The following is a 25,901-nucleotide window of genomic DNA, read 5'->3' as shown; positions in this document are numbered from 1 at the left end:
TCACCTCCTAATAATCCCCAGTTTACGATTGGCTCATTCATCCCCCTCTCCCCTGTAACTATTTCCCAGGTCGTTTCTGTAAATGAGAATGTGTTCAGTCAACTTACCTGGTAAAATAACGGATAAATAAAAATAAAATAAAAAATCTACATTGTGTCCCGCCACCCACCAACCCCTCTGCTACTCTGTTCATCATATATGCATATAGTCACTTTAACCATATCTACATGTACATACTACCTCAATCAGCCTGACAAACCGGTGTCTGTATGTAGCCTTAATACTTTTATAGCCTCGCTACTGTATATAGCCTGTCTTTTTACTGTTGTTTTATTTCTTTACTTACCCATTGTTCACCTAACACCTTTTTTGCACTATTGGTTAGAGCCTGTAAGTTAGCATTTCACTGTAAGGTCTACACCTGTTGTATTCGGCGCACGTGACAAATACACTCTAATTTGATTCGTGAAGATGCTGGAGGAAACAGGTACAAAAGTATCTATATCCACAGTAAAACGAGTCATATATTGACATAACCTGAAAGGCCGCTCAGCAAGGAAGAAGCCACTGCTCCAAAACCGCCATAAAAAAGCCAGACTACGGTTTGCAACTGCACATGGGGACAAAGATCGTACTTTTGAGAAATGTACTCTGGTCTGATGAAACAAAAATAGAACTGTTTGGCCATAATGTCCATCGTTATGTTTGAAGGAAAAAGGGGGATGCTTGCAAGCCGAAGAACACCATCCCAACCGTGAAACATGTGGGTGGCAGCATCATGTTGTGGTGGTGATTTATTGCAGGAGGGACTGGTGCACTTCACAAAATAGATGGCCAAAATTAACCCAACTTATTGTGGGAAGCTTTTGGAAAGTTACCCGAAACATTTGACCCAAGTTAAAACAATAAGGCTATGCTACCATATAATAATTAAGTGTGTGTAAACTTATGACCCACTGGGAATGCGATGAAAGAAATAAAAGCTGAAATAAATCACTCTACTATTATTCTGACATTTCACATTCTTACAATAAAGTGGTGATGCTAACTGACCTAAAACAGGGAATTTTTACTAGGACTAAATGTCAGGAATTGTGAAAAACAGTTCAAATGTATTTGGCTAAGGTGTATATAAACTTCCGACTTCAACTGTAGGTCCTGGATGTCAGGAAGCTTGGCCCCAGTGATGTACTGGGCCGTACGCACTACCCTCTGTAGCGCCTTAGTCAGATGCCGAGCAGTTGCCATACCAGGTGGTGATGCAACCGGTCAGGATGAACTGTATGTGATAAGACTGCAATTGTTCATTTAATTGGGGTGTAAAAGGTCATGGAAGCCAATAGGGATTCAAATAGATCCACATTTCAAGACTGACATTAAAGTACACACAAAAAAATAATCACGGAACCAGTTGATACAGTATCTTCATCCTGTATCCCTTATCTCATATTTTAAAAGAATATTGCTCAACTCAATTGTTTGTACTTTCATTTACTGTAGATTTGGATAAAAATAGAGTAAAGCAAACACAATTGTAGCACTCTGGTCTCCCTCTGCAGTACACCTACACATGCTGCCAAACAAATAATACAAAAATAAATTGCAGTAGTCATTCCTCACCTTGTCCTCCATTGCAGTACATGAATGATAGCCCGGTTCCCTACAGAATACACTTGACAAAGGATTCACATTGTTTGATAATTCGAGCACACCACAACTACTGGAAATCAGTCATTTTCAATGGATAGATTAGAGCAGCAGCAAAGACAATGGACTTGATGGATTAAGTCTCCTGTCAAGAACAAATGCCCCAATTACAATGATTGCACAAATCAAACCAGACTGATTGGATAATGACGGAAGAGCTTCTACTCATTTAATCTATTGTTTTGAGAGCCTCTTGGCGGTAGGGACATCTTCTCCTCGGCTACTTTGGTAGGGTACACAGTTGTGGTGATGCATGGAATAACTGAGGCTACAATTGAGTGAATTATTTTATTCTATGCTTTTATAAATTGCTTACTCAGTTTTGCCTAATTTTATATTTATTTACCCCTCTTAACACCTCTGCCAAAGCCTGTCCCGAGCCCGTCCCAGAAAGTCCACAGTCTGTCTGTTTTAAAATCCTTTGCATTGGTTAAAATACCCCAGCCACCGCAACATACTGGACACAGTATATCGCACTGCAATTATCCCTAATGGCTTCTAACTTGAACCGTTTACGAGCAAATTCATATTAAGAGGGTCCTAATGTAGAGGTTGGGCCGTTGGGGACCCTACATTGTTTAACGGTTTGTAATTAACTGTACTCTACTATTCCCGTATACAGTAATTACCTGTGAAGTACTTATAGGAGAAGGTGATTTGGCATATAGATGGATCCAGAGGGTGGTGTTTGACTGGCTTTTGCCAAATTATTTGTCCAACTCATTTTGAATTTAAGAATAAGAAATAAAAGTAGTAAATTATTAAAGAGCAGCAGTAAAATAACAATAGTGGGGCTATCTATATACAGGGGGTTCCGGTACAGAGTCAATATGCGGGGGCACGGGTTAGTCGAGGTAACTGAGGTTATATATACACGTGGGTAGAGTTATTAAAGTGACTTATGCATAAATAATAACAGAGAGTAGAAGCAGTGTAAAATGGGGGGTGGAGGGTGCAAATAGTCTGGGTAACCATTTGATTAGATGTTCAGGAGTCTTACGGCTTGGGGGTATAAGCCTCTTGGACCTAGACTGGGCGCTCCGGTACCGCTTGCCATACGGTAGCAGAGAGAACAGTCTATAACTTGGGTGGCTGGAGTCTGACAATTTTTAGGGCCTTCCTCTGACACCGCCTGGTATAGAGGTCCTGGGTGGCAGGAAGCTTAGCCCCAGTCATGTACTGGGCCGTACGCACTACCCTCTGTAGTGCCTTGCGGTCGGAGGCCCGAGCAGTTGCCATACCAGGCAGTGATGCAACCAGTCAGGATGCTCGATGGTGTAGCTGTAGAACCTTTTTAGGATCTCAGGACCCATGCCAAAGTATAGCTGGTAATCAGTTTGCGTGCCAGATTTGGAAGGCTTTCTGCTGTAACAGCTGGAATAAAATAAGACTAAGAATTTTCAGATCAGTAAAACTAAGAAGTATTCACCTGTATAGTTATTCCTGTGTTTAAGAGATAGATTTGAGTGGTATACACAGAATTATCCAATAAGATTTATGCTTTTTGCACTGTTGAATAAATTAAAATAGCTTCTGAGTATTGTTACATCTACTCTCTGCTTACAATGATAATTACTTTATCTACATTATGGAGAGACATCTTCGGTGAAAGATGAGTTTTTATAAATACTAAAAGGTAAATGGTAAGCAGCTTTTCTATAAAGGATTTAATAAGTTGCTACCGCAATCAGAAAAATGCAAAGACAGATCTGTACAAATGAACTCGTGTTGCCATAGGGCAGTCCATTAGCTGTACAATAAATGTTAGGAGTATACAGCAGTAAGCAATAACAGAAACTAATAAATGTAAATATGCAGCAAAATATATTTATTAATAATCTTCTCTAAAGACCGATTAAAAGGAGTAGGTGTCTGGATGACTCATGCAGATGTTTTAATGACGATATTATACAAAAATATAAATGATAAGGAAATCAGTCAATTGAAAAAATTAATTAGGCCTTAATCTATGGATTACACATGACTGGGCAGGGGCGCAGCAATGGGTGGGCATAGGCCCACCCACTTGGGACCCAGGCCTAGTGTCAAGGGAATTAAATAATTCCTCTATGTACTCATTAATTAAAATCAATCTGTCTATTTCTAAGTATTTGTAAGATACTTTATTAACATAAAATAGACAGGGTACAGTCTTATTAAAATGAGATAATAGTATTTATTCTCGGAGCACGCTCCCATTTAACCATGAACAACAGTTTATATACAAGATATGACGTCATTGGTTACAGAATAAATCTCCTCCTCTTGACCAAGATAAAACAGGTTCAAAAGTTCATTCCAACTCCCCAGCGCACACACATGACACACAATATAAGTTATTCTCCTGAAGGCTCACTATAATTTATTACCACTTTAGCAGACAACTCAAGATAATGGAAGACCTAAAAAGTTACTCACTGCCTTATCTAAACATCTTAGGGCTAAGTTGGGTCAGTTCAACCATAGTTTAACGACCCTTTTTGCTTACTTTATAACCCACAGCACAAATCTCTCTAACTAAGTTGGAATGGTGTTTATTATGTTTTAATTACTCCTTGTTCATACTACCTAATCCCTTCCTTATGAATTAACATTAATCAGATATAATAATAATACCGTGCAGAGTTCAATTAGTTATAGTTTTATCTAAATGTAGACATTGTTTTAGTCGTTATTCATAAAATTCCTAACACCTAGTCAATAAGAATACATTTTTCCCCACAAAGGGCTTTATTATAGACAGAAATACTCCTCAGTTTCATCAGCTGCCCGGGTGGCTGGACTACGATTCCACAGGTGAAGTTAGACGTGGTCTGCGGTTGTGAGGCCGGTTGGATGTACTGCCAAATTCTCTAAAACGACATTGGAAGTGGCTTATGGTAGAGAAATGAACATTCAATTCTCTGGCAACAGCCCTGGTGGACATTCCTACAGTCAGCGTGCCAATTGCACGCTCCCTCAGAAGATGAGACATCTGTGGCTTATGTTGTGTGACAAAACTGCACATTTTAGAGTGGCCTTGTATTGTCCCCAGCACAGAGTAACCTGTGCAATAATCATGCTGTTTAATCCGCTTTTTGATATGCCACACCTGTTAGGTGAGTGTGGATTATAGACAAAGGAGAAATGCTCACTAACAGGGATGTGAATACATTCAACTTCCAAGCTCTACGGAACAGTGCAGTAATCAATATCAAAATATATACGAGACATAAATGCTATAAACAGGGTCAGTGCCAATACCAAATGTACAATGGCAGATACTGGAGTGTGAGGTAGATAGGGCATTCGGAAAGCATTCAGACCCCTTAACTCTTTCCACATTTTGTTACCTCACAGCCTTATTCTAAAATTGATTAATACAATTTTTTTTCCTCAATCTACACATAATACCCCGTAATGATGAAACAAAAACAGGTTTTTCAAAATGTTGGGAAATGCATTAAAATAAACATAATTTATGTAAATAAGTATTCAATTGATTGGACATTTGGAAAGGCACATGCCTGTCGCTCCACAGGTAGTATTACATTTCATTTCATTTCAGTACAACGGTTCGATTTGTTTGATCATAGCAATTTGTTCTTAGCTAGCTACATAGCCGTCTTTGTATCAAAGATAATTGTGTAGTTTAGAGTAATTATCAAGGTTAGCTAGCCAGCTATTTTCGTCCTTCTAACGTAGTCAACACTGCTAGCTAGCCAGCTAGCCAAATGCTACCGAATAGCAGCACTGTAGAAACCATTACATTACAACGGAACGACTTGATTAGTGTAGTGTTAGCTAGCTACATAGTTGTCTTTGCTGTCTTTGTATCTAAGATAATTGTGTAGTTTAAAGTAATTATCGAGGTTAGCTAGCCAGCTATTTTCGTCCGCCGCGCTGCCGTTCTCCTACCTAGTCAACACTGCTAGCTAGCCAGCCAACTTCTACCGAATAGCAGCACTGTAGAAACTATTACATTACAACGGAACAACCTGATTAGTGTAGTGTTAGCTAGCTACATAGTTGTCTTTGCTGTCTTTGTATCCAAGATAATTGTGTAGTTTAAAGTAATTATCGAGGTTACCTAGCCAGTTATCGAGGTTACCTAGCCAGCTACACAACAAAGTCAACAACGCAGCCACTGCTAGCTAGCCTACTTCACCAGCCAGCAGTAGTGTATCATTTTAGTCAATAAGATTTTTTGCAACGTAAGCTTAACTTTCTGAACATTCGAGACGTGTAGTCCACTTGTCATTCCAATCTCCTTTGCATTAGCGTAGCCTCTTCTGTAGCCTGTCAACTATGTGTCTGTCTATCCCTCTTCTCTCCTCTCTGCACAGACCATACAAACGCTTCACACCGCGTGGCCGCTGCCACTCTAACCTGGTGGTCCCAGCACGCACGACCCACGTGGAGTTCCAGGTCTCCGGCAGCCTCTGGAACTGCCGATCTGCGGCCAACAAGGCAGAGTTCATCTCAGCCTATGCTTCCCTCCAGTCCCTCGACTTCTTGGCACTAAAGGAAACATGGATTACCACATAACACTGCTACTCCTACTGCTCTCTCCTCGTCTGCCCACGTGTTCTCGCACACCCCGAGAGCTTCTGGTCAGCGGGGTGGTGGCACTGGGATCCTCATCTCTCCCAAGTGGACATTCTCTCTTTCTCCCCTGACCCATCTGTCTATCGCCTCCTTTGAATTCCATGCTGTCACAGTTACCAGCCCTTTCAAGCTTAACATCCTTATCATTTATCGCCCTCCAGGTTCCCTTGGAGAGTTCATCAATGAGCTTGACGCCTTGATAAGTTCCTTTCCTGAGGATGGCTCACCTCTCACAGTTCTGGGTGACTTTAACCTCCCCACGTCTACCTTTGACTCAGTCCTCTCTGCCTCCTTCTTTCCACTCCTCTCCTCTTTTGACCTCACCCTCTCACCTTCCCCCCTACTCACAAGGCAGGCAATACGCTTGACCTCATCTTTACTAGATGCTGTTCTTCCACTAATCTCATTGCAACTCCCCTCCAAGTCTCCGACCACTACCTTGTATCCTTTTCCCTCTCCCTCTCGCTCTCATCCAACACTTCCCACACTGCCCCTACTCGGATGGTATCGCGCCGTCCCAACCTTCGCTCTCTCTCCCCCGCTACTCTCTCCTCTTCCATCCTATCATCTCTTCCCTCTGCTCAAACCTTCTCCAACCTATCTCCTGATTCTGCCTCCTCAACCCTCCTCTCCTCCCTTTCTGCATCCTTTGACTCTCTATGTCCCCTATCCTCCAGGCCGGCTCGGTCCTCCCCTCCTGCTCCGTGGCTCGACGACTCATTGCGAGCTCACAGAACAGGGCTCCGGGCAGCCGAGCGGAAATGGAGGAAAACTCGCCTCCCTGCGGACCTGGCATCCTTTCACTCCCTCCTCTCTACATTCTCCTCTTCTGTCTCTGCTGCTAAAGCCACTTTCTACCACTCTAAATTCCAAGCATCTGCCTCTAACCCTAGGAAGCTCTTTGCCACCTTCTCCTCCCTCCTGAATCCTCCTCCCCCTCCCCCCCCCCTCCTCCCTCTCTGCGGATGACTTCGTCAACCATTTTGAAAAGAAGGTCGACGACATCCGATCCTCGTTTGCTAAGTCAAACGACACCGCTGGTTCTGCTCACACTGCCCTACCCTGTGCTTTGACCTCTTTCTCCCCTCTCTCTCCAGATGAAATCTCGCGTCTTGTGACGGCCGGCCGCCCAACAACCTGCCCGCTTGACCCTATCCCCTCCTCTCTTCTCCAGACCATTTCCGGAGACCTTCTCCCTTACCTCACCTCGCTCATCAACTCATCCTTGACCGCTGGCTACGTCCCTTCCGTCTTCAAGAGAGCGAGAGTTGCACCCCTTCTGAAAAAACCTACACTCGATCCCTCCGATGTCAACAACTACAGACCAGTATCCCTTCTTTCTTTTCTCTCCAAAACTCTTGAACGTGCCGTCCTTGGCCAGCTCTCCTGCTATCTCTCTCAGAATGACCTTCTTGATCCAAATCAGTCAGGTTTCAAGACTAGTCATTCAACTGAGACTGCTCTTCTCTGTGTCACGGAGGCGCTCCGCACTGCTAAAGCTAACTCTCTCTCCTCTGCTCTCATCCTTCTAGACCTATCGGCTGCCTTTGATACTGTGAACCATCAGATCCTCCTCTCCACCCTCTCCGAGCTGGGCATCTCCGGCGCGGCCCACGCTTGGATTGCGTCCTACCTGACAGGTCGCTCCTACCAGGTGGCGTGGCGAGAATCTGTCTCCGCACCACGTGCTCTCACCACTGGTGTCCCCCAGGGCTCTGTTCTAGGCCCTCTCCTATTCTCGCTATACACCAAGTCACTTGGCTCTGTCATATCCTCACATGGTCTCTCCTATCATTGCTATGCAGACGACACACAATTAATCTTCTCCTTTCCCCCCTCTGATAACCAGGTGGTGAATCGCATCTCTGCATGTCTGGCAGACATATCAGTGTGGATGACGGATCACCACCTCAAGCTGAACCTCGGCAAGACGGAGCTGCTCTTCCTCCCGGAGAAGGACTGCCCGTTCCATGATCTCGCCATCACGGTTGACAACTCCATTGTGTCCTCCTCCCAGAGTGCTAAGAACCTTGGCGTGATCCTGGACAACACCCTGTCGTTCTCAACTAACATCAAGGCGGTGACCCGTTCCTGTAGGTTCATGCTCTACAACATTCGCAGAGTACGACCCTGCCTCACGCAGGAAGCGGCGCAGGTCCTAATCCAGGCACTTGTCATCTCCCGTCTGGATTACTGCAACTCGCTGTTGGCTGGGCTCCCTGCCTGTGCCATTAAACCCCTACAACTCATCCAGAACGCCGCAGCCCGTCTGGTGTTCAACCTTCCCAAGTTCTCTCACGTCACCCCGCTCCTCCGCTCTCTCCACTGGCTTCCAGTTGAAGCTCGCATCCGCTACAAGACCATGGTGCTTGCCTACGGAGCTGTGAGGGGAACGGCACCTCCGTACCTTCAGGCTCTGATCAGGCCCTACACCCAAACAAGGGCACTGCGTTCATCCACCTCTGGCCTGCTCGCCTCCCTACCTCTGAGGAAGTAGAGTTCCCGCTCAGCCCAGTCAAAACTGTTCGCTGCTCTGGCACCCCAATGGTGGAACAAACTCCCTCACGACGCCAGGTCAGCGGAGTCAATCACCACCTTCCGGAGACACCTGAAACCCCACCTCTTTAAGGAATACCTAGGATAGGATAAAGTAATCCTTCTAACCCCCCCCCCCCCCCCTTAAAAGAGTTAGATGCACTATTGTAAAGTGGTTGTTCCACTGGATATCATAAGGTGAATGCACCAATTTGTAAGTCGCTCTGGATAAGAGCGTCTGCTAAATGACTTAAATGTAATGTAAATGTAATACAACCAAAATGCCTGGTAGGGTAGTTCCTGTTAAATTAGGTATACTGCAAGTAGCTCATTTGTAAGAGGAAAACATGATTAAGTCCACTCTCAATATGGCACACAGTATAAAAAGTTGGTCATTTAACAATGTCAGGTTATACCACGATACTGCTTTGTATCGATTCCTTTCACGGTTATTACTGAGTTTGGGACTCATACAGCACTATCCATGGTCTACACTGTTTCCCAACGCATCATAGTGAACTTGGGGATTTTATACCCTTCAGTCCTTTTAGTCCTTTTTCCATTCTGTTGCAGAATGGAATCTATGGTATTGGTATACTGAATGGTAAATCTTTTGTTATGATGGTGTCTCGTTTACCCCGGACCATCATAAAATATTTACTTTTCAGGATACCAATACCATAGATTCCATTCTGCAACAGAATAGAAAGTGTCGACCATTCATTCTGACTGTTGTCTCTTAAAGTTTGTTAAAAGGGGAATTTGTAATGTTCTTTCAAGAATGTAATGTCCTAACAGTTAAGGACAATATCAGAGTATATTACTGCTCCAAATGGCATCTCCCACAATAGCATTACATTTTTATGCCCAAATTTTAAAAGATACTCTACATGCCAGATGGTGCAAGCTCTCTTAAAAATTAAGTAGGCCTACCACTTTTAGACGATAGCCTACCTACATTATATATACACAAAAGTATGTGAACACACCTTCAAATTAGTTGATTCAGCTATTTCAGCCACACCAGTTGCTGACAGGTGTATAAAATCGAGCACACAGCCATGCAATCTCCATTTACAAACATTGGCAGTAGAATGAATGGCCTTACTGAAGAGCTCAGTAACTTTAAAATGGAGATTGCACCGTCATAGGATGCCACCTTTCCAACAAGTCAGTTCTTCAAATTTCTGTCCTGCTAGAGCTGTCCCAGTCAACTGTAAGTGCTGTTATTGTGAAGTGGAAACGTCTAGGAGTAACAGCCACAACTGTGAACTGGTAGGCCACACAAGCTCAAAGAACGTGACCGCCAAGTGCTGAAGCACGTAAATAATCTGTCCTCAGTTGCAACATTCACTACAGAGTTCCAACCTGCCTCTGGAAGCAACATCAGCACAATAACTGTTCGTCGGGAGCTTCATGAAATTAGTTAATGGCCGAGCAGCCGCACACAAGCCTAAGATCACCATGCGCAATGCCAAGAGTGGTGTAAAGCCTCTAAACCAGTGGTTCCCAAACTTTTTATAGTCCTGTACCCCTTCAAACATTCATTCTCCAGCTGCGTACCCCCTCCAGCACCAGGGTCAGCGCACTCTCAAACGTTGTCTTTTGCCATCATTGTAAGCCTGCCACACACACACACACAATACATTTATTAAACATAAGAATGAGTGTAAGTTTATCACAACCCGGCTCGTGGGAAGGCAAGATACTCTGAGGGCAGACCAATCCAGAAATCTGGCAGTGGCTTCTGATTAAATTACATTTTCACAGAACCGCTTGCTGCAATTTTGATGAGGCTCTCTTGTTCAGATATCGGTAAGTGGACTGGAGGCAGGGCATGAAAGGGATAACGAATCCAGTTGTGCGTGTCGTCTGTTTTGGGAAAGTACCTGCGTAATTGCGCACCCAGCTCACTCAGGTGCTTCACTATATCACATTTTACAATGTAAGCTTGAGTTCATTTGCACACAAAAAATCATACAATGATGGAAAGACCTGTGGGTTGACCTTATTAATGCGGACAGGAAAGAGCTCCAACTTCTTAACCATAGCCTCAATTTTGTCCCGCACATTGAATATAGTTGCAGAGTCCCTGTAACCCTAGACTCAGATCATTCAGGCGAGAAAAAACATCACCCAGACAGGCCAGTCGTGTGAGAAACTCGACATCATGCAAGCGGTCAGACATGTGAAAATTATGGTCAGTAAAATAAAACTTTAAGCTCGTCTCTCAATAAAATAAAAGGTAACACTTTGCCCCTTGATAACCAGCACACTTCTGTATGTTGTATATGGTCGCTGCCCATATCATTGCATAATGCAGAAAATACACGAGAGTTCAGGGGCCTTGCTTTAACAAAGTTACCCATTTTCACTTGTAGTGTCCAAAACGTCTTCCAAGCTGTCAGGCATTCCCTTGGCAGCAAAAGCCTCTCGGTGGATGCTGCAGTGTACCCAAGTGGCGTCAGGAGCAACTGCTTGCACGCGCGTTACCACTCAACTATGTGTCCCTGTCATGGCTTTTGCACCATCAGTACAGATCTTGACCACCAAAGTCCATTTGATGTCACAAAGCTGTCCAATACTTGAAAAATATCCCCTCATGTTGTGCTGGTTTCCAGAAGAGGCCTGCCAAGTCTGTTGATTCATCCAGCTGTAACACATAATTCACTGGCTAGTATGCAAAGCAGTAATTGTTTTGTTTGAAAACATCTCCTGCCATGTCACTGATGCGTCGTGAAACAGTGTTGTTTGATGAAGTCATTATCTGTATAGTTTTTTGGGGCCTTTTCCCCCAGCATTGTCCCAGCCATATCTGCGGCAGCAGGAAGAACTAAGTCTACCACAAGAGTATGGGGCTTGCCTGTCCTAAGCCACTCGGTGGCTCACCATATAAGACGCTTCTAGCCCCTTCTTATTAATGGTATCTGTTGCTTTTACAACTCGAAAGTCATCTTTATTCTTGCTCAAAACTCCCAAGGCTTATTTTTGAAATTGTCATGTTTAGTTTCTAAATGTCTAAAACAAGAATGGTTTCCCGCGAGAGAGTAACGGTTAATGTGACTGGTTGTTAATTATTTGACTAGGCTACCTGTATTTGACATTGTGTTATTTCGCGCAACACTAGATGGTTTCATTTTATTTTTGGCTGAGGCTAATCAGGCGAGAGAAAAAACTCACCCAAATTTATAGCCCCGTTGGAAAATATAAATGTACTGTTTGAAAATGTGAAAAAAAAAAAAAAAGTGAATCACATTTTTATTTGGCGTACCCCTGACGGAATACCTGCGCTAAACGTTTGACACACTAGCAAAGAGGAGTCAATTCATACAAGCACATTTGTTTCAAAGTTACCCTTTCTTACTTTCTTGCTTACCTTTGTCCTTTTTCAAAAGGAGGCGAGGAGGATGCGAGCAGTCGTTAAACCAATTGTAAATCTACCATGTGCACTTTCTCTATTCCCCTTTCCTCCATTCCTCGCATCCTCTCTCGACTCCTTCTCAAAAGGTCAAAGGTCCCCTCAGGTCCACCTTCTCCTCCAATACAGTTGATAATATGGAAAGAAGATACTGTATAATGCTAGGAAAAGCAGAAAGAAATGTAGATTAGAGCCATGGACAATCATTATTTAATTCTATTTCACCTGCAGACAAACCAGGACATACTCTAAAATAAGGTGTATTCCAATCGATATTTGTCTGTTTGAATTCACAATTTAGCCTCACTTCTAGACTCCCACTTTTCATTAGTTAGAGATTTATTGAAACAATACATTTCTTAAATAAATTAATGTACCGTTCTAGTTCTAACAGAGTGTTCTAGGCATTAATGGACTTGGTACATAATAAGTACGGTATTGCGGCATATTCTGTTATGTTAATGGAGGGAAGTACTATTGGAATCTGTTAAAATACTTTAGCTGTGCTTGATTGAGCTTGCCTGTTGCAATGGACCCAATAGAAAAGTCCCAAAAGTTCCAACTTAACCCACCTGGCACTCCAGGTAGAGTAGAACAAATGCTCAAAAGTATTTGAAAGATTTCAAATATATCAGATTCTGAACCCAGGTGTGGTTTCATTCCTAGTACAGCAGTCACCATTCTGAAGACGAGCTGTGTTCGAATACCCATACGAACATACTATATTTAATGAGTATATACACACACTGCACACTATTAGTTCATTTTAATATACTGTAAACAAACGGTAATCCTTTCAGTTGAGCGTACTAGTACTTCGCCTGTCTACCTGAAGTTGATACTGTTGCTATGCAACCTCTTGCTAGCTTGTTAGCATAACAAATGACTAGCTAGACATTTTACGATTTTGGGTGTGTTCGTAAATTCAATCCGTTGACCGTTTGTAAATTCTGAGCTTTTCTATCTCGGAGCTTTCAAGGAGTAGGGATGATCCGAGCGTTCGGACCCCACAACGGCAGTCAAGCACCCAAGCTAACTGGCTAACTACTGCCGAACACAAATGAGAGACCACCTCACTGACCATTTTACTCATCCTAGCCGAGTTGATTAGGCTGTTTTCATGTTATTTCATGTTATCCATGTTATCCAGCTGCTGGCAATAATTTAATTCCGCTTTTTTTTGCCGACGTTTACTGACACCGGTCATATTCAACGGGTGTTGAGCATTCATAAAATTAATCTATTATTCTGTGCTCTGGCACACTCAGACGAGAGTGCTCTGAAATCAGAGTAGATAGCTAAGAATGATGTGAATAATAAAGTCCATAATGTTGGGTAGATAGATAGCATATAGGTAATATACTGCCTGGCAACTTCGATGTATTAGTAACCAACTAATGTTAGGTAACTAGCGAACATACCGGTACTGCTGTAATGCTATGCGGTTTGTAAGGATAGCGTGGCTAACAAATTGTCAGCCAACATATAACTTATTTGAAAAGCCATGACTTTATTACATTGATCAACATTTTCACATTTGTCATCATTAGTTAAAGCAATGAATTTGTATCTGCTCTCGTCGGACTTCGGCTGCACATTTTCCACCATTTTCTTCAAATCTGAAAAACGGTGTGAAGCCACGCTAATTTTCTGAAGAATTGCATTATGGGGCCCTAAAAGCACAGAAATAGTGTTCACTGCTTGTATACTTTGTATTTTGGCGAATTTAGTACGACATCCGGGAACTTTTGGCATATTAACTCCATCCATACTATGACCAATAAGCATACTACATACTCAATTTATGTCACAAAAAGTATGGTTAGTGTGGTTAGTATGGGTAATCGAACACAGCTAAGGTCATCAATATCACTGTCACATTTCACGTAAGAAAACAGAATCTCTGCTTCTGTTAGGAAACAAAAACATATAACTAAAATATTTAATTCTCTGCAAGTCCCTTTTCAACATGGCCCACCAGGCAAGTACTTTCTATTACAAACACACACCAGAACCAAAAAACTGTAAAAAAAACCAACGCAGGCTGTTGTGAACATCACTACTTTTGATTAACAGATGCGATGAGGCACAGCAAATCTCTAAGTAAGAAGTCCGTTGTGCTCCTTTTCCAGTATCCCTTTGTCATCCTGTGCTGTCCCTGTTGTGACCCCGCCCATGCCTGTGTCCCAAATGGCCCCCTATTCAGTACACTACTTTTGAGCATAGGACACTGGTCAAAGGTAGTGCACTATTTAGGAAATAGGGTGCCAATTGGGACGTAACCCTTGTTCTCTGCATCCCCAGAGCCCCTCGCTCAGCGCTGTCCGGCGTCTCGGATGCGACAGGCCACCGCCGTGATGAGAGCCGCCCCCTTTCCACTTCCGTCCTCTGATTGGAGGAAAGTGACCTCGCACTGAGGCGCCAGATCCCTGACCGTCTCATGCATGATGCTGGAGAAGCTGTGAAGAGGAGAGATAAGGAGAGAGATCAGAGGCAGGTTAGAATGTTCTTACTAAGAATAGACAATGGACCAGAAGCTGCAGGGAATGAAGGGGAAGTGAGTTCATATGGCCAGGGACAAGAGAATGAGGCAAAACCATAGGCAGATGTACATGCAGGCACTGTAAAAAGGTGCTGTTAAAAGGTATGAGGCTAGACTTATATATTTATATATCATGTTCCATACTTATTCTTAAATGGATTAAATTGTATACATCAACATATACACACAATGACAAAGGAAAAACAGGTTATACATTTTAGAAAAATGTTAAACTGAAATATCACATTTACATAAGTATTCAGACCCTTTTACTCAGTACTTTGTTGAAGCACCTTTGACAGCGAGTACAGCCTTGAGTCTTCTTGGGTATGACGCTACAAGCTTGGCACACCTGTATTTGGGGAGTTTCTCCCATTCTTCTCTGAAGATCCTCTAAAGCTCTGTCAGGTTGGATGTGGAGCGTCGCTGCACAGCTATTTTCAGGTCTCTACAGAGATGTTTGATCAGGTTCAAGTCCGGGCTCTGGCTGGGCCACTCAAGGACATTGAGACTTGTCCCGAAGCCACTCCTACATTGTCTTGGCTGTGTGCTTAGGGTCGTTGTCCTGTTGGAAGTTGAACCTTCGCTAAAAAGTCTGAGGTCCTGAGTGGATCTCTGTACTTTGCTCCATTCATCTTTCCCTCGTTCCTGACTAGTCTCCCAGTCCCTGCTGCTGAAAAACATGTCCACAGCATGATGCTGCCACCCCCACGTTTCACCGTAGGGATGGTGCCAGGTTTCCTCCAGACGTGACACTTGGCATTCAGACCAAAGAGTTCAATCATGGTTTCATCAGACCAGAGAATCTTGTTTCTCATGGTCAGAGTCCTTTATGTGCCTTTTGGCAAACTCCAAGGGGGCTGTCATGTGCCTTTTTACTGAGGAGTGGCTTCCATCTGGCCACTCTACAATAAAGGCCTGATTGGTGGAGTGCTGCAGAGATGGGAGAACCTTCCAGAAGGACAACCATCTCCACAGAGGAACTACGGAGCTCTGTCAGAGTGACCATCGAGTTCTTGGTCAAATACCTGTTTTCGCTTTGTCATTATGGGGTATTGTGTGTAGATTGATTAAATACAAAATAACCTCATCAATTTTAAAATAAGGCTGTAAAGTAACAAAATGGTGAAAAAGTCACAGGGTCTGAATATTTTCCGAATGCACTGTGTGTGTGTGTGTATATATATATATATATATATATATATATATAACACAATCTATCTATTTATATCTCACACCAATTAAACTCAAATTCTTATCATTATTGAAAGGAGATTAGGTTTGTAAATGCATAAAGAAACCATGCGTAACATTTTAATTAACTACATTGATGTTTGCATTTTACCTACGTAACCACGAAATGGAAACCATGGAAACAGCGCCTCAAAGAAAAACTTATGTTCGAGTTTCTCAATGTTTATCCTTTTGGCACCCACTAATTTTATTCATAGATTCATTAAGATAAAAGGGAAAAGTAAGAGCAAAGTAAAGGCTATAAACTAAAACTACCAGCGGCCTACAGTTAAATGCGCATTAATGTCTGCGCCAGTATTTTAAAAAGTGTACGAAAAACAGTGCTGATCTAGGAGTAGAGTACAGTTCATATGTTTTTCATTGTAATTCGAAAAGGCAAAATCCTAAAATCAGCACTCGTACTCTGAGACGATTCATGAATACAGCCCCTGGAGTATAGCTTTAACCGGACTCTCTTTTTGTGATAATACTATCTAATAACCACTCACTGTGGATGTAGTTTGTAGAGCGTTCCATCGACACCCACTGTGATTTTGAGCTCGGAGAGGTTGCGGTTCTGCCGGATCTTATCGACCACAGCGGCCAGGCCGGCACCACAGAGTTGGGCAGCGCGGCGAGCCACCACGCTGCACACCTCCTTCACCAGGATACTGTCGTCACACGTAGAACTGGTCAGACCCAGGTGCTGCAGGATGGAGCGCACCTGCCTCAGGGCCAGACGGTCACTGACAGGGGGGGGGGGGAGAGACAGGCAGGCACTGACTGTTACAGACAACAGTCAAATCATTTTTGTGATCATGAAGTGCACACAACATTGTTCTCCATCCTATGCTAGACATTGGTGTCTAGGAGGGACATAATTGAAATCCAATAGCTTTGATACCCTGAAAAAGGGACGCAGACGTTGCTCCCACCATGGCTGTTAAACTTTTTAGTGACACTTTTCCAAATCTTCCTTTTGCTCATCAGACATCAACACTAGATAGTGACTGAAGGCATAATTGCCACAAACATTCCCAGACAAGCAAACTGACAGACTCACCTCTCGATCTGGGAGAGGAACTTGGTTTCAAAGATGCCTCTGGTCTTGAGCCTCTCAGAGAGTTTGCCTCGGAACAAAAGTCCCTTTGCAGTGAACTCCAGCAGTACGTTCCTCACTATCTCCCCAAGGTACATCCCACTGATCATCTTCTCATACCTGAGAGAGAGAGAGACTTGAATCCTGAGGCTTACTGCTGAATCCTGAGGCTCACCACACTTCAGGTTTTATTGATGAAAGCGTTATTGCACTGGTGCGTGTAGTAGTCCCAGCCAGGTTTACAAAAAAATGACAGCAATTTTCTGCTATTTTGGTAATTAACAGACAATATATGTTGGTATTTTATACTTTAATAACTATTTTGTTATATATACACACACACAACCAGTCAAAAGTTGACACACCTACTCATTCAAGCGTTTTCTTTATTTTTGACTATTTTCTACATTGTATGAAGACATCAAAACGATGAAATAACATGTGGAATCATGTAGTAACCCAGAAAAGTGTGAAATCAAAAGATATACAAAGCTGTCATCAACGCTACTTTGAAGAATCTAAAAAAAAAATGCTTGTGCTTCTAAACTAAGCAAAAAAAGAAACGTTCTCACTGTCAACTGCGTTTATTTTCAGACAAAACCGCGACTCCTCAGTGAAGAGCCCTTTTTGCCAGTCCTGTCTGGTCCAGCGACGGAGGGTTTGTGCCCATAGGCAACATTGTTGCCGGTGATGTCTGGTGAGGACCTGCCTTACAACAGGCCTACAAGCCCTCAGTCCAGCCTCTCTCAGTCTATTGCAGACAGTCTGAGCACCGATGGAGGGATTGTACGTTCCTGGTGTATCTCGGGCAGTTGTTGCCATCTAGTACCTGTCCCGCAGGTGTGATGTTTGGATGTACCGATCCTGTGCAGGTGATGTTACACGTAGTCTGCCACTGCGAGGACGATTAGCTGTCCGTCCTGTCTCCCTGTAGCGCGGTCTTAGGCGTCTCACAGTACGGACATTGCAATTTATTGCCCTGGCCACATCTGCAGTCCTCATGCCTCCTTGCAGCATGCCGAAGGCAAATTCACACAGATGAGCAGGGCATGTTTCTTTTGGTGTTTTTCCAGAGTCAGTAGAAAGGCCTCTTTAGTGTCCTAAGTTCTCATAACTGTGACCTTAATTGCCTACCGTCTGTAAGCTATTAGTGTCTTAACGACCGTTCCACAGGTGCATGTTCATTAATTGTTTATGGTTCATTGAACAAGCATGGGAAACAATGTTTAAACTCTTTACAATGAAGATCTGTGAAGTTATTTGGATTTTTACGAATTATCTTTGAAAGAATCTCCTCTGTGGAGATGGGAGAACCTTCCAGAAGGACAACCATCTCTGCAGCACTCCACCAATCAGGCCTTTATGGTAGAGTGGCCAGACGGAAGCAACTCCTCAGTGAAAGGCACATGACAGACAGCTTGGAGTTTGCCAAAAGGCACCTAAAAGGACTCCGACCATGAGAAACAAGATTCTCTGATCTGATGAAAACATGATTGAACTCTTTGGCCTGAATGCCAAGCGTTATGTCTGGAGGAAACCTGGCACCATCCCTACGGTGAAGCATGGTGGTGGCAGCACCATGCTATGGGGATGTTTTTCAGCAGCAGGGATTGCGAGACTAGTCAGGATCGAGGGAAAGCTGAATGGTGCAAAGTACAGAGAGATCCTTGATGAAAACCTGCTCCAGAGTGCTCAGACTGGGGTGAAGGTTCACCTTCCAACAGGACAACGACCGTAAGCAAACAGCCAAGACAATTCAGGAGTGGCTTCGGGACAAGTCTCTGAATGTCCTTGAGTGGCCCAGCCAGAGCCCAGACTTGAACCCGATCGAACATCTCTGGAGAGACCTGAAAATAGCTGTGCAGCGACACTCCCCATCCAACCTGACAGAGCTTGAGAGGATCTGCAGAGAATGGGAGACACTCCACAAATACAGATGTGCCAAGCTTTTGGCTTCATACCCAAGAAGACTTAAGGCTGTAATCGCTGCCGAAGGTGCTTCAACAAAGTACTGAGTAAAGGGTCTGAATACTTATGTAAATGTGATATTTCCATTTTTTTTTTTTATAGATTTGCAAAAATCTGAATACTTTCCGGATGCACTGCACATACACTGAACAAAAATGTATAACGCAACAATTTCAAAGATTTTACTGAGTTACAGTTCATATAAGGAAATCAGTCAAATTAAATAAATTCAGTAGGCCCTAATCTATGGATTTCACATGACTGGGAATACAGATACCTTCAAAAAAGGTAGTGGCGTGGATCAGAAAACCAGTCTGTATCTGGTGTGATCTCCATTGCCTCATGCAGCACGACACATATCCTTCACATAGTTCATCAAGCTGTTGATTGTGGTCTGTGGAATGTTGTCTCACTCTTCAATAGCTGTGTGAAGTTGCTGGATATTGGCAGGAACTCGAACACGCTGTACTACACTTTGATTTTAAGTTCCTCGGTGTACACATCACGGACAAACTGAATTGGTCCACCCACACAGACAGCGTTGTGAAGAAGGCGCAGCAGCGCCTCTTCAACCTCAGGAGGCTGAAGAAATTCGGCTTGTCACCAAAAGCACTCACAAACTTCTACAGATGCACAATCGAGAGCATCCTGTCGGGCTGTATCACCGCCTGGTACGGCAACTGCTCCGCCCACAACCGTAAGGCTCTCCAGAGGGTAGTGAGGTCTGCAGAACGCATCACCGGGGGCAAACTACCTGCCCTCCAGGACACCTACACCACCCGATGTCACAGGAAGGCCATAAAGATCATCAAGGACAACAACCACCCAAGCCACTGCCTGTTCACCCCGCTATCATCCAGAAGGCGAGGTCAGTACAGGTGCATCAAAGCAGGGACCGAGAGACTGAAAAACAGCTTCTATCTCAAGGCCATCAGACTGTTAAACAGCCACCACTAACATTTAGCGGCCGCTGCCAACATACTGACTCAACTCCAGCCACTTTAAAAATGGGAATTGATGGAAATTATGTAAAAATGTACCACTAGCCACTTTAAACAATGCCACTTAATATAATGTTTACATACCCTACATTACCCATCTCATATGTATATGTATATACTGTACTCTATATCATCTACTGCATCTTGCCATCTTTATGTAATACATGTACCACTAGCCACTTTAAACTATGCCACTTTATGTTTACATACCCTACAGTACTCATCTCATATGTATATACCGTACTCTATACCATCTACTGCATCTTGCCTATGCCGTTCTGTACCATCACTCATTCATATATCTTTATGTACATATTCTTTATCCCTTTACACTTGTGTGTATAAGGTAGTAGTTGTGGAATTGTTAGGTTAGATTACTTGTTGTTATTACTGCATTGTCGGAACTAGAAGCACAAGCATTTCGCTACACTCGCATTAACATCTGCTAACCATGTGTATGTGACTAATAAAATTTGATTTGATTTGATTTGATCCAGAGCATCTCAAACAAGCTCAATGGGTGACATGTTTGGTGAGTATGCAGGCAATCGAACAGACATTTTCAGCTTCCAGGAATTGTGTACAGATCCATGAATTATCATGCTGAAACATGAGGTGATGGCGACGGATGAATGGCACAACAATGGGCTTCAGGATCTTGTCACAGTCTCTGTGCATTCAAATTGCCAAAGATAAAATGCAATGCTGTCCGTAGCTTATGCCTGCCCATACCATAACCCCTTGCCACTACGGGGCACTCTGTTCACAACGTTGATATCAGCAAACCGCTCGCCCACACGACGCCATACAAGTGGTCTGCGGTTCTGAGGCCAGTTGGACGTACTGCCAAATTCACTAAAACGACTTTGAAGTCTGCTTATGGTAGAGAAATTAACATAAAATTCTCTGGCAAGAGCTCTGGTGGACATTTCTGCAGTCAGCATGCCAATTGCACGCTCCTTCAAAACTGTTGTGTTGTGAAAAAAAACTGCACATTTTAGAGAGTCCTTGTACTGTTCCCAATACAAGGTACACCTGAGTAATGATCATGCTGTTTAAATCAGCTTCTTGATATATGACACCTGTCAGGTGGATGGATTATCTTGGCAAAGGAGAAATGCTCACTAAAAGAGATGTAAACAAATTTGTGCACAAGATTTGAGAGAAATAAGCTTTGTGTGTGTTTGGAATATTTCTGGGATCTTTAATTTCAACTCATGAAACACTTTACATGTTGCATTCATTTTTTTTAGTGTATTATTCATTTATTATCTCCGTCTAGTCGATAGCCCATATGTTCGAGAAAATAGTATAATAAATGAAAAAAAATATTCTAAAAACAATGTCCTTATTTTCTATTAACACCGCAACTCTTCCAACTATTTACTTTTTTCACAATTGCCACCAGTTCAACTCCAAAACATTAACAAATACATTGACATAGCAAAATAAGTAAATAAATGGATATGTCATGCTAAAATCGTCATATTAACACCAATGGTATTGACTAAGTTGGTTTATATTTAGAATATTTTTTTTTTTTTTTTTTTTTACAGCTGTCATTCTTTAAAATTTAAAAATAATCTAATTTAATATATTTCACATTGATAAAGCCACACAGAGGGACAGAGATAATTACAGACACCTGTGATAATCTGAAGTACCCAAAATGGCCACTAGATGTTTTGTGATAGATTACACAAATTCTGGTAGTTTACTGGTAAATTTGGAAAGTTTCCTTTAATATACCTTCCCTTTGCAAACCTAATCCCAGCCTCCAAAGACATATACATCAACTTTAACAAACAGTCTAATAAATCAACAGGAAGGAGATTTAATTTGTTAAATTCAGCCTCCGTAAATCAGCACCCCGACTAAAGGTCTCTTTCTTTCTTTTTCTTTCAACACCGCTATAAACACCGTTATAAACAAACAGTAATAGGCTACCTCTGTTTGCCAGGGTTGGTGGCACAGTCGTCCACGGCTCTGTCGAATTCTGTGCTGAAGTCGTCCAGCTCCCCGTGGTCCCCAAAGGCCCCCCACTCCATGTTAACACACATCCTCCCCTCGTCCCCCTCCACCAGCTCCACATTCTGCATTTCCTCCATGTAGCAGGCATTAGTGCCAGTACCTGGAGAGAGGGGAAATGTGTGTGTGTGTGTGTGTGTGTGTGTGTGAGAGAACAAGAGTGACAGACACTCAAAGAAAAAGGCAGTTATTGATTTCTTACAGACTGTGCTTGTGATTCAGAAAGAACATACAGTAGGCTATTGGAGACTCACCTACGATGAGGCCCACCTCACACAGTGGGTCTTCGTAGCCACAGGTCATCATGGTGCCCACAGTGTCATTCACCACGGCAACCACGTCCAGATCAAACTCCTACAAAAACATCAACACAAGGACTTACGGATCACTAACATGGAACCCTTTTTCATAACCAAAGGATTTCAGATGGGTATACTATAATATCAAATTCCAAAAAGTTACGGTTGGTGTACTTTCATGGTATCATATTCAATTTTAAATGGATTTGAGATCCTACCGGTACTGTAATGTGTAACAGCGTTTTGATTCTGGGCAGTGTAGGATTGTGACTAAGCCCAGTGGGTGGGTGTGACCTCTAACCTCTCTGCGCTGGATAGCATCCTTCAGTAGACACACAACATCCTCTCCCTCGCAGCCGGTAGCTTTGAAACCCTTGGTCCACTTTATCAAGATACCCTGAGGAGGAGGAGGAATGGACATCACATTAGGAGGGCGGGGGATGGGCATCTTTACCTGGCCCTGAGCAGAGTGCTGGTTAGTCTATACTATGTCAGGACGCGTCATAATTCCTATAATAACTACAACCTAAAACTAACTGGGAATATTGAAGAACTGGGAATATTGAACCACCAGCTTTCATGTGTTCTGGGCAAGGAACTTAAAACTTTTTTATTTTTATTTTTTTTACATGGCACATATTGCAATTTGACTTTCTTCTCCAACACTGTGTTTTCTGCATTATTTAAACCAAACTGAGCATGTTTCATTATTTATTTGAGACTAAATATATTTTATTAATGTATTATATTAAGTTAAAATAAAAGTGTTCATTCAGTATTGTTGTAATTGTCAGTATTACAAATAAATATTTTAAAAAATATATATATATATATATAAAAAAAGGCTGATTAGTCGGCATTGGCTTTTTTTGGTCTTCCAATAAATCGGTATCGGAGTTGAAAAATCATAATCGGTTGACCTCTACTACAGATGCCTATAGAATGTGTGAATAGACCATGTGATGCACTTCGTCCACTCCTGTCAGCGCTTGTCCTTCCAAGCTTTGCCATTTGAATGAACAGGTGCAGACAGAGCACATTGACTGTTCTCAAGTGTTTTCAACGTTCTGTCTGAGGTTCAGCAGTGGTTCAAGCCATCCAAAAACTATGTTTAAAACGACTTTTGCATGTGCGTGTTTGCTTTGTTACCTGGTCCAGTTTATTCTGATGGCAGGGGAAGGAGAAGGTGAAGCCGAGGGGCAAGGAAGCTCCTTTCATACCCATGTACTCCAGGAAGTCAGCGATGCAGTGCACTATGTGGTCAAACAGCTGACAGAGAACAGACCGAGAGAGATGTGTCAAATGACCAATACAGTGGACTGGGACTGTGACATAACAGACATTGAGACAGACATTTCTGGTTTACCTCCTCTCCAGTGCCCTGCATAGCCTCCTGGGGGATGGCGTAGATCTTGTTGTGCATCTCCACGCTGCGTCTCTTCCCGCCCCGCACGCGAACCAGCAGAACTCGGAAGTTGGTCCCACCCAGGTCAAGGGCCAAGAAGTCACCGTGCTCTGATAAGTTCAATGAGTCAGACAATCGGGAAGGTAGCTAAGCAAGCGCGATAACACTCCTACATTTAACTTAACACATATATATATTATTTTTTTTACATTTAGCAGCTTGAGAGTTATGGTGCCTTGTTAAAGAACGGAAGTAGGTGTTCACATCCTGGCAGACTTTTTTGTCAGCCCTGAATTTCCAACCGGTAACCCTCTGATTGCTGGCTAACCACCCACCCACACATCCCAGGTACAGGTGGACTGTTCCTAAGTGAAATTGGTGTATTGATTTGGTAAATTCTTAATTACATGCAACAGCTTACGGTTTCCTACTCCTCAGTCTCCTGCTATCTATAGTCCTTCCAAGGACATCTGTCTATTTTCCAGGATGTTCAATCAAGGGCTTTCTGAAATTCTAAAACTTAAGAATTTAAGGCCCATGGTGGGTACCCTTCAATCTCCTCCCAGACACACACATTCCTCCCATCTCCCTCCCCTCTGACCTTCTAATCCAATGTTTTTTGAGAATGAGCCGAGAGGACACGAGGAACTGCAATTGAGATTCTTCCGCAGATACCACCCCTTCCTATGCTGAACCTATATACCTGTGCCGTCAGGGGTGGAGCGGACGTAGGTGGGCAGCATCTTGACGGTGGCCTGGTCATGACTCTCCTTGGCCAGGCCCCTGTTAATCTCCTCTCCCATCCTCCTCTTCACCTCCAGCAGCTGCTCCCGGCTCAGACGCAGGGTGTCCAGGATACGCTGCCGCTCAGCATGTTGGGTAGCCAGCCGGTACGCCACCGCCGTCACCATGGCCGCCCCCTTCCCGCTGCCGTCCTCTGAGCGCAGAAAACGCACGTCGCAGTCCGGCACTAGCCGCCGCACCATCTTGTGGAGCCGCCGCGCAAACCTGGGCGAGGAGAGGCACAACTTTACTTTTAATAAGCTTATAAAAATGTTAAAAGGTTTAATTAGCTATTAGTAAACTAAATACAATTTGTTCATGTTTCTTATTAGTGAATACATGTGTATAAACCATTCCTTACTTGGTCTTGTAAATTCAATTGGCACTTGAGATTTAAGGGTCATTTCCATTGCAATTCCCCTCATCCAGTGTAATTTATACAGAATAAAAATATAAAAACGCAACATGCAACAATTTCAAAGACTTTACTGGAGTTACAGTTCATATGAGGAAATCAGTCAGTCAATTGAAATCAATCCATTAGGTTCTAATCTATGGATTTCACATGACTGGTAATATAGATATGCAGCTGTTGGCCAGAGACAACAAAAAACTTTTTTTTTTCTTTTCTTTTTTAAATTTAAGGGCCACACAATAGGCCTCAGGATTTCATCACTGTATTTCTGTGCATTCAAATTGCCATTGATAAAATGCAATTGTGTTCGCTGTCTGTAGCTTATGCCTGCACATACCATAACCCCTCACTACCATGGGGCACTCCGTTCACAACGTTGACATCAGCAAACCGCTTGCCCACACGACGCCATACACATGGTCTGTGATTGTGAAGCCGGTTGGACATAGTGCCACATTTTCCTAAAATGATGTTGGAGGTGGCTTATGGTAGAGAAATACATTCATGAGGTCCTACTCCAAACGGGCGGCGGTTCGTGTGCAAAATATATGATTACTGTGTGAGTAGTTTCTAAATGTACCAAAGTACTCTCTCTCTCATAACAAGCTGCAATATTGTGTCAGTCTGCTAGGGACCTGTTTCTAATGAATTAAGTGTGTATGTTTATCCTGTGTTATCATTTAGTTAGCTAGTAAACAAATAATTAAACCAATTTGTGTAGTACTGAATCATAAGGATGGGGTTTTGCAGATGCAGGAGGTTACGACTGTTCAGAATGATGATATGTTTTTATGATTAATGAGTTGACCCTTTATGGATATAATAGGTAAAGACCTTTAGAGTTTAATTTGGGAGATGATTAAAGTTAAATAAAAAAATAA

The 25,901-nt window shown here is 42.9% G+C and overlaps 1 protein-coding gene across 1 annotated transcript in view; it reads right to left on the bottom strand.

The window, feature by feature from the left end:
* Positions 1 to 12,439: 12,439 nt before the first annotated feature.
* LOC139576561 (hexokinase-2-like) overlaps positions 12,440 to 25,901 on the bottom strand; it is a 64,079-nt gene continuing 50,617 nt past the window's right edge. Inside the window, exons 10-18 of the mRNA XM_071402787.1 lie at positions 24,526 to 24,830; positions 23,784 to 23,932; positions 23,567 to 23,686; positions 22,719 to 22,814; positions 22,373 to 22,472; positions 22,038 to 22,221; positions 17,086 to 17,241; positions 16,532 to 16,768; positions 12,440 to 14,706 (exon numbers count right to left, since the gene is read on the bottom strand). Coding sequence (XP_071258888.1) covers positions 14,562 to 14,706; positions 16,532 to 16,768; positions 17,086 to 17,241; positions 22,038 to 22,221; positions 22,373 to 22,472; positions 22,719 to 22,814; positions 23,567 to 23,686; positions 23,784 to 23,932; positions 24,526 to 24,830 — 1,492 coding nt within the window. The 3' untranslated portion in view covers positions 12,440 to 14,561. The remainder of the gene's footprint in view (positions 14,707 to 16,531; positions 16,769 to 17,085; positions 17,242 to 22,037; positions 22,222 to 22,372; positions 22,473 to 22,718; positions 22,815 to 23,566; positions 23,687 to 23,783; positions 23,933 to 24,525; positions 24,831 to 25,901) is intronic.

Source organism: Salvelinus alpinus, chromosome 5 (genome assembly GCF_045679555.1).
Source record: "Salvelinus alpinus chromosome 5, SLU_Salpinus.1, whole genome shotgun sequence".
NCBI classification, from domain to species: Eukaryota; Metazoa; Chordata; class Actinopteri; order Salmoniformes; family Salmonidae; genus Salvelinus; species Salvelinus alpinus.
The sequence above is the reverse complement of the archived record's forward strand: the minus strand, read 5'-3'. Positions and strand labels throughout refer to the sequence as shown.